This window comes from Penaeus monodon, chromosome 4 (assembly GCF_015228065.2).
Source record: "Penaeus monodon isolate SGIC_2016 chromosome 4, NSTDA_Pmon_1, whole genome shotgun sequence".
Lineage (NCBI taxonomy): Eukaryota > Metazoa > Arthropoda > Malacostraca > Decapoda > Penaeidae > Penaeus > Penaeus monodon.
In genome coordinates, this window is record NC_051389.1 from 20333883 (window position 1) to 20343882 (window position 10000).

Genomic DNA, 10000 nt, shown 5'->3' on the forward strand with positions numbered 1-10000 from the left:
AGACGGATCAAAAAAGATAAAACACAGTAAAGGCTGAATAGATATATCATACGTTGTCTGTCATTTTGTTGTTATGGGACGTGTGTTCAATGCTATGAAAGAACATAACGATAATGGTAAGGTTAAATGAGGAGCCAAAGCCGGTTTCTTTGCCAGTGAAGTAGGACATGATTGGCCTTGATATGTATTCTCCATCGAAAAAGATACATGAAGAAAACCAACTTTAGATTTCTTTAAATGATGAAAGGAATATATGGCGTAAGACATTATAAAACCTTATCACATTAAGATCAACTCTTCGTCGAAAAGATCTGGGTCAGATATTAGTAACTTTCGATAACAATTTACATAAATCTTTGCTACGTTTTATGGTAATGACCAATATTCTACTTCCTAAAATCCTATATATGGCCTGTATCTTGGTTACATTACCTATTTTTTTCAGTTTTCAAACAGCAGTGATGTTTGCAATTTAAAAGGGTGTATACGTACATACATATATATATACATATATATGTATGTATGTATATATGTATACAAAGAGCAAATAAGTAGAAGGATAGATACTTGATACTAATATAAATGTGTTTTTAATCCTCTGAAAACCACCTCTTTCAGGCTCGAAGATGCGGCTGTTTCTACTGCTGCTGCTGGTAGCTCTAGCAGTGGGTGCTTATCAAAAGGTAAGTAAGGGAAAAAAAAAAGGTGGGAAAGGAAAAGGAAAATGTGGAAGAGAGAAAGAGGGGAGAGAGAGAGAGAGAGAGAGAGAGAGAGAGAGAGAGAGAGAGAGAGAGAGAGAAAGAGAGAGAGAGAGAGAGAGAGAGAGAGAGAGAGAGAAGGATAGAAAAACAGGTAACGATAAAGCAACCTTTTCCGCTTGCACAGGTTGACCAAAATGAGAGGCAGGACCAAGGCGCCCCAGACTTGACAGCCGAAGACACATCCCTTGACAGGTACGAGAGGGATGTCAAAACGGGTAAACGAAACATGAAGAAAGAACAAACCAGCAAGGAAAACAATAAGCCAATGTTAAATGTGAAGGGAGCTAAATACGCGAAGAACGGAATTGGTGACAATGAGAGCGAAAGGGGAGAGAAAGGGAGATCACCAAAGCAAGTGAAAAATATGAACAAGAGAAACAAAGGCAAGAGAAAAAGCGAGAAGAATCGGAGACGGGGAAAAGGACACAAAGGCAAAATTTAAATGCCAACAAACGTAGACAACAGAAGAAATTCAACAGGCAGAAAGGACAGCAAAATGATAGGAAAGAGGACAAGGAGAGCAAGGAGGTTAAAAAAAACCTCGAAAAATACAGATCCGAAGGAAGACGAGAAAGAAAATAAAGACAAAGGAGACAAGGACGATGATAAAGACGAGGAGAATGGCAAGACTGGCAGTGGAAATAGGAAATCCAAGAAAGACCAGAGCATGAAACATGATAAAGACGAGAAACGAAGGAAAAATCAAAACAAGGATAGGGATAATCAAAAGGATAGGAAAAATCAAAACAAGGATAGGAATAATCAAAAGGATAGGAAAAATCAAAACAAGGATAGGGATAATCAAAAGGATAGACAAAATCAGAACAAGGATAGGAAAAATCAAAACAAAGACAGAGAAAGCAACAACAAGGATAGGAAAAATCAAAAGAAAGATAGGGAAAATCCAGACAAAGATAGGAAAAATCCAAACAAGTTTAGCAACAGAAGACCAAACGAGCTACAGAAAGTAAGCGGGGAGATTCGCGAAAAAGGTGCGAAAGAGGGGAAGAAAGCGCGACCAAGCAGCCAACCTGATGAGAATGTCATTAAGAGCCGAAAACTTGATAAAACCTGAAAAATCCCCACGACCACCAAGTGTTTCGAAGAATATGGCGACCAGCTTAAAAAACACGGGGAATATTGGTGAGTTAATTTCTTAATTTCTTCGTCTTCGTTATTTATAACAATCGAGTAAACAATTGCAATGATGTCATCTGATTGTCGGTATCAATGTCTTCGTTATTTATATATCTAAGTTTTGGCATTGCAATTAGTGCATGGAAAACAAAATTGTGTAATTATCATTATCATCATTATTATTATCATTACTATTATCATCTTTATTGTTATCATTACTATTATCATCATTATCATCACATCAAGAAACCAAAAAAATCTTATCATTCTTTTCTTTTTTTCTTTCTTTTTAATGATGCCTATTATTCATTGTCTTCAGAAATTCAGGAAGTATGCGATGGGAAAATTGTCCTGGGATACGGGGAATCCATTGTTATCTACACTGACAATAATCGTCAGAAGGAGAAATGCAAAAACAAGATTAAAGTAAGTGTGTTTCTTTTTTTTCTTCTTCTTCTTGTCCTTATCATCATATTCATCATCATTATTATCGGTAGCATTATCATTGATATGATATTTATTACTGTTATTGTTATAAGTAATATTATACTTATCATCATTATCATTATTAGTATTAGCATTATTGTTATTATCATTATCATCATCATTATCATTATTATCATTATTATTATGATCATTATCATCATCATCATCATCATTATTGTTAGCATTATCATTTTCATTGACATTATTATTATTATTATTACTATCATTAATATCATTATTGCTATTATTATTATTATTGTTATTATTATTATCATGATTATTTTTTTGTTACTGTTATTATGACCATTGTCATTATCATTTTTATCATCATCATTATCATCGTCATTATTATCATCACAGTGATGATTGTCATCATTGTTATTATCATCATCATTATCATTATTTTTATTATTGTTGTTGTTACGATTATAATTATAATCCTTATCATTATTGTTGCCATTATTATCATTATTATCATTGTTATTATTATCGATGTTACTATTATTCTTATCATATCATTATTACTATTATAATCATTATCATTATTATTATTATCATAATTGTTATTACTCTTATTATGATTAATATCACTCTCATTGATGTTATCATAATCATTATTATTGCTATCGCTATTAGTATTTTCATTAATATCATTATTACCATCATTATTATCATTATTATTTTATCATCGTAATTATTACTGTTATGTTTATTACCGTTATTAACATTACTATCTTAACTAGCATTATCATCACCTTCACTGGTATTCTTTTTGTTGTTACTTGTGCTTTTGCTATTGTTATTACTGTTTTGCAGGCATACCTACATGTATTTGTAGATGCATAGACACATACATACATGCACGCATAAATAAAACATATATTATATAACAATGATAATTATAGTTAATATTATTATCATCATCAATATTATCAGCATTATTATCATCATTATCATTATTATCATTACTTTCATTAATATTATCATAATTTTTATAATCATTATCATTATTACCGTTATCCTCAACATTATTATGAGTATCATTATCACTATTTTAGTACCATTACTATTATTGACATCATTAGCTTTATCAATACTGTTACCTGAATTATTATTTTTGCTATTGTTATTATTGTTATATATACTTATATACATAAATACATATATGTACACACACCACACACACAAACACACACACCACACACACACACACCCCAACACACACACATGCATATATATATATATATATATATATATATATATATATATATATATATATATATATATATATATATATATATATACATATATATATGTATGTATATATACATATATTATGTATATTTTTATATATTCATTTTTTATTTATCTATATATTTATTTATTTATTTGTTTATATATATATATATATATATATATATATATATATATATATATATATATAATATATATATATATATATATACACACTCACGCATATCACGACTTGAGTGCATGAACGAACAGCGGCCGGCTATACAGTGGCCCGATATGGGCAAGCACAACTCCCGTCGTTGATAAAGATTGTTCATTGTACAATCATCGTTAGATCTCAGCAGGTTTCTTTAACTTGTTATTATACATTTTTCTTAGCTGACGTTTCCATTATGATTTTCCGTTATTTAGATAGTAAATTAATTACCTCATATTGTCACTTGGTAAGTATTATTTTAATGTAATAGACCATCTGTAATCCCTTATGTCAATGTTCTTCGGAAATGAATTCGACTTCATCTTTCGTTTTATTAAATAAATTCAGTTTCCTATATTTCTAAAGAAAGAATGAAATAAAACCCACACACGTAATTGCTTATTTACTTAAGGAATATATCTACAAAGAATACATTAATGAAGAAACCATCACCAATCCTACCTAGGTAAAGTCAACATAATCCTGTAAACTTTATCCCTAATCCTATCAAACGAAAAACAAACCTGAAGAAATTATGTGAAATCACAAGAGCGGTCTTCAGTGGAGGAGTGGCACCCGTGGAAGAGCGTGAACACTCGGGTCACCTCATCACCACTCTCGCGCATACACAGCGGTGCTGGTGGTGATGTCTATGCCAGGCGCTTCGAACTAGGGGGTTAAGTAACAACCACTAAGACTGTGGGTCGTAATACATATATATGTGTGTGATATATATATATATATATATATATATATATATATATATATATATATATATACATATACATAGACAGATAGATAGATAGATAGATAGATATGCATACACACACACACACACACACACACACACAACACACACACACCACACACACACACACACACACACACACACACACACACACACACACACACACACACACACATATATATATATACATATATTATATATGCTTGTATACATACATGCATACGTACGTATGTATGTATAATACATCAGTCTTTATCAAATTTCCGGCTGATGCATTCCCAGACACGTATCATAATTTGTCTTCTGTTTCCTCTCATGCAGACTCCTAGAGGCACCGAGATTGGCTTCTTCTGTCCATTCTTTAACCTGAACAGCAACGGGTGTAAGAGGGAACTCCTGAAGTTCCGCGGCAAAGTCAACGGCAAAAAGCAAACGTAAGTCTTTAAAGTGCTGGTCTGATATCCTTTGGTGCTGACAAGACTGCGGTATTCTACGCGTGTATGAGACCAATGTGCCTTCGGAGGGCGGTATTTGCGTGAATAGGAAGACAGAAACAATCAGAAAAGAAATGAAATCGTAACATTTCGTTCCATTTCGGTTATTTATCCGTCTGATGAGGAACTCTTGATGAGTTCTAAACGTTACAATTCAGTTTAGTTTCTTATTGTGGATGTTTTCTTATTCATCTTTCTGGTCACGTGACTGTATTTCGTGTTCATATTTGTGTGTATTTGTCGTAATGTATGCGTGAGGTGATGGGAGGTGATGTCTCTACGGGCCGAAAGGCCCGGAGAGACATCACCTCCGTATTCGTTAAGAGCACCGTTGATCGTTGATGTCGAGCGACTGTCGGGTCAAATGGTGAACGCTGAGTGGGTTCTGTTCTGCTTCTGTAACGGAGTGTCCTGAAGGGTGCTGGAGTGAGAGAGCTATGTTATAAATGTACAGCTTATGCATATCATTTGTGATGGCCTATAAGAACTGTTGGTCTCTCTACCATATGTTGAGGCTATGGAATCAGTGTGTCCACGATTTGTGTGTGTGTGTGATTCTCTCTCTCTCTCTCTCTCTCTCTCTCTCTCTCTCTCTCTCTCTCTCTATATATATATATATATATATATATATATATTATATATTTTATATATATAAAATGTATATATACATTTACATTTATATCACTAACATCACTTTATATTTACATCACAAATTCTCTTTCCTTCTCAGTAAAAAGTACTGCCAACAAGATGCTCCAGATGGCGTCATTGTCTCCACTAATAAGTTGACCATGCAATTCAGACGAAAAGAATTTAAGTCAGATGAGTTCTCTGGCGGATTCTTGTGTGAGATCTTCACTGTAGGAGGTATGGCAAATACACAATAAAATTCATGTAAGAGGTTTTGGTAGTTTGTATGAAATGGAAGCTTGAATATGTATATTTCTTTTGTGAATTGTTGAACTTTTTCTTAAATGTGTTCCGGGGTGTCATTTATTGTTATTGTTTTTTTAGATGCTCCAACAACAGTTGCTCCGACTACAGCCCCACCTCCATCACCAAGTACAGCTCCTCCATCACCAACTACAGCTCCTCCTCCATCACCAACTACAGCTCCTCCATCACCAACTACAGCTCCTCCTCCATCACCAAGTACAGCACCTCCATCACCAACTACAGCTCCTCCTCCATCACCAAGTACAGCACCTCCATCACCAACTACAGCTCCTCCTCCATCACCAAGTACAGCTCCTCCATCCCCAACCACAGCTCCTCCATCCCCAACCACAGCTCCTCCATCCCCAACCACAGCTCCTCCAGGAACGACCACTTGCGGTATCACCAGAGCATACTGTGGTGAGTTTCCGATATTTTCGAATTCGTCTCTAGAGGTACCTGATTACTTAATTTATAGTATTGCATTAAGAACCTATCATCACAGATCACGAAGTTGAAAAATCATGGCATATTTTAACTGTGTAGTTCCTTGGACTGGTCGCAAAGAAAATAATAATATTAATTAATCAATTAATGAATGAATGAATGAATTAATTAATTAATAATAATAAGAAAGATATTATCCTCCTAGTTATCACTGATCATCTATTCAAACACACCCGTTCGTTATATTCTTGACATGCATTATATATTTATCGATAAAAAAAATCTGTATGCCCTGGTTTCGACGAATCTTTCGCAAGCTTATTCGCTTTTTTTTCCGAAATATGAAATTACCCAAACGGCAGATGGTTGCGGGGTAGCACCAATTTCCGTTGGGAGCACGAGGATCGTCAACGGAACGGTGGCGTCAGCGGGCGAGTACCCTTACCAGGTGGCGGTGATACCCACCATCGCCGGCAGACAGTATCAGTGTGGGGGTTCAATCATTAAGGAGAGGTGGATTCTTACTGCTGCCCATTGCTTTTACGACCAAAGCAAGTATGTTATCATTGTTTTCTAGCATCCCCCTCTAAAAAAAATGACACTCTGTGTGTGTGTGTGTGTGTGTGTGTGTGTGTGTGTGTGTGTGTGTGTGTGTGTGTGTGTGCGTGTGCGTGTGCGTGTGTGTGTGCATGTGCGTGTTCGTGTGCGTGTTCGTGTGCGTGTGCGTGTGCGTGTGTGCGTGTGTGTGTGTGCGTGCGTGCGTGCGTGCGTGCGTGTGTGTGTGTGTGTGTGTGTGTGATAGATCAATAAGGATAATAACGATATTAAAATTTGTAAAGTAAGACCTTTTCCTCGCCGAAAGCAACAAGGCGACAAGTGTCGACATTACTTACGGCACCATCAATATCAACGGCGGCGGCACAACCGTAACGGCTTCGAGGTTCATCGACCATCCAGGATACAACTCAATTACTAATGTGAGTATCATGTGAGAAAGATTAGAATATAATTTTTGCCGTGTATAACTTTATAAAATGAGCAAGAACTTAACATACCTGATCTTATCAAAGGCTATATCTACCACCTTTCCTCCCTTCCACCCTTTCCCCTTCCTCCCATTCACCCTTTTCTCTATTCCACCCTTCCTCCCTTCCACCTTTCTTATCTTCCATCCTTCAACCCTTCTTTTCTTCAGGCTAACGACATCGCGCTGGTGGAACTCCCGCAACCGTTGAATTATGCAACCGACTCCAATATCCAACCGATCTGCTTGGGACTGGAAGAGGACATACCTTTCGGAGGCAAGGCGGTGGCGTCGGGATGGGGAAGACTAGCGTTTGGTAGGTCCACTGTTTTTTTCTTCCTCCTTTTCTTCTTTGGTTTTGTTATCCACTTAGTACATGGTAAGAAAATATTGAGACACATGGCTGTAGTTTTTTTTTTTTTTTTTTTGTGGCAAACGCCTGAGCACCGATGCCCCGTGTTCCCACCTACTGCTTCACCATCTTCTCAGTGTAGATGAGGTGAATGGTGAGCTTCCCTTCCCTAGACCTTCATCCCCTCTCCTCCCCTGTACCATACCATCTAGTTACAATGAAATCATATCTTACTACACCTTGCTAGATAACTGATATTTTACAACATTTCAACCATGATATAGAAATGTTTCAGTAAAATTTTTAAAGTACTGTATTGTTTTTTTGTGTCCTATTAAAATATTTGCCACACTTTATGGTATTCATATTTTGAATAGGTGGGTCAACACCTGACGTCCTGCAGGAGGTAGAGTTAGATATCATCACAATAAACGAGTGCCAGCAGAAGGCTTCTTTACCACCAGACACAAACTCGGTTCTGTGTGCATTGACTCTCTTTAAGGATACCTGCCAGGTAAGCAACGGTTCTATAGCCATTTTTCCGTTTAATCTTGTGGAACACATTTCTTAATTTTGAGAATACCTTGGTGACTCATTATATTTGAATAATCTTCAACCTTGTACATATCCGCAGGGTGACAGCGGTGGTCCTCTCGTTGCGAAACTTTGCGACGGCACCTGGGCTCAAATTGGAATTGTCAGCTATGGTTTCCAGTGTGCCGTCCCTGACAACCCTGGTGTGTACACCCGTGTGTCTGCTTTCGCTAACTGGATCTCAGATAACACTGGAGGCAGCAGTTGTAGTTCTACCCTGAGTAAGTCTTGGTTTTAAATTGATGTATGTTGCACTATGGTATAAAAGTGAATCATGAATGTTAAGGTGTGGTCTTCCCACGACTTTAAGACTATTTGTAGTAGGAATTCACTGTTCTTTTCTCTTCCGCCCTCCCCCCCTTCGTCAGCACTTAGCGCACAGCTTGATAACCGTGCAAAAGAGAGGGTAGCAGTCAACGAAGCGAAAAATGAAGTAGTTAGAATTGGACAAGATCTAGATGGACTTGAAACTACACTGAACGCTGCCAATGGAAGACGCCGTAGACGCAGAAATCTCAGTCTGTTGCAGGAATTGTTAAATGCTCTAACTAACTCTGGCAGCATTATGTTAAGCAGGGACGTCCAGAGAATTAACTCCCTGTCAAGTGAACTGGCAGCTCTCAGAGGCAGACTTGTTGTCTTCACGGCAGAAGTTGCTGCAGGTGCATCAGGACTCGATGTACCGGCGTTGTTGGGCAGTGTTGCAAGTACTAAGCAGACGGCTCAAAATGCCACCGCGGTGGCTAGGCAAGAACTAGCAGTTCTTGAGGTTGAAATTCAAGTTATTGTTGTGGAAATTGAAAACAGCGGTAGCACCGTCCCACCTTTGCCATCTCTCGAACCTGAACCTACTATCAAGCCAACTGCAGATCCCACAACTCTACCTCCTACAGCTCCACCATTAACAACTCCACCTCCAACAACTCCACCTCCAACAACTCCACCTCCAACTCCACCTCCAACAACTCCACCTCCAACAACTCCACCTCCAACAACTCCACCTCCTACATCTTCAACAGAAGCATGTTCCGTAACAAGAAAATATTGTGGTAATATTTTGAATGTGTAGAATATTTTCTATGTATGAGAATATATATTTTCTTTCTTTCTTTTTCTTTATCTTTTCTTTTTTGAAATAAATTCTGCTATGTATCATTTATTGTTATAAATGTACTAGTAATTAACATGAGTAACAGGTAAACAGAATTAACTATCCACCTCAAATCTTACCAGAGGACTGCGGCGTCGCAACTGTCAGCGTTGCCGACTCGAGGATCGTTGGCGGCGCTGACGCATCGTCCGGGGAATTCCCTTGGCAAGTCGGACTCGCGACCGAATTTCCGAGTGGGGGAAGTTCGTGTGGCGGATCTCTTATCAAGAGCAATTGGGTCCTGTCGGCTGCCCACTGCTTCTTTGATGACAATGGGTGAGGCTGTGTGTATGTGTGTGTGTGTATGTGTGTGTGTGTGTGAGCGTATGCGTATGCGTGCAGGAGCGGGTTTTCAACAAGAATTCTTATGTGGTGATAATTATCGCATTTCAACTTACAAGAGCCCGAATGTTTCAGAAAT

At 37.4% G+C, this 10000-nt stretch overlaps 1 protein-coding gene across 5 annotated transcripts in view; it reads left to right on the plus strand.

Annotated features, from left to right (window-relative positions):
• LOC119570755 (serine-rich adhesin for platelets-like) overlaps positions 1–10000 on the plus strand; it is a 26688-nt gene that overhangs the window by 1598 nt on the left and 15090 nt on the right. For all 5 annotated transcript variants that reach the window (XM_037918376.1, XM_037918381.1, XM_037918384.1 and 2 more), the window contains exons 2-15: positions 619–683; positions 886–1904; positions 2218–2324; positions 4904–5016; positions 5807–5943; positions 6091–6432; positions 6822–7014; positions 7322–7436; positions 7655–7799; positions 8213–8349; positions 8470–8650; positions 8798–9478; positions 9663–9855; positions 9997–10000. The exon at positions 9997–10000 is cut by the window's right edge and continues 108 nt beyond it. In XM_037918376.1, coding sequence (XP_037774304.1) covers positions 1796–1904; positions 2218–2324; positions 4904–5016; positions 5807–5943; positions 6091–6432; positions 6822–7014; positions 7322–7436; positions 7655–7799; positions 8213–8349; positions 8470–8650; positions 8798–9478; positions 9663–9855; positions 9997–10000 — 2457 coding nt within the window. In that variant the 5' untranslated portion in view covers positions 619–683; positions 886–1795. The remainder of the gene's footprint in view (positions 1–618; positions 684–885; positions 1905–2217; positions 2325–4903; positions 5017–5806; positions 5944–6090; positions 6433–6821; positions 7015–7321; positions 7437–7654; positions 7800–8212; positions 8350–8469; positions 8651–8797; positions 9479–9662; positions 9856–9996) is intronic.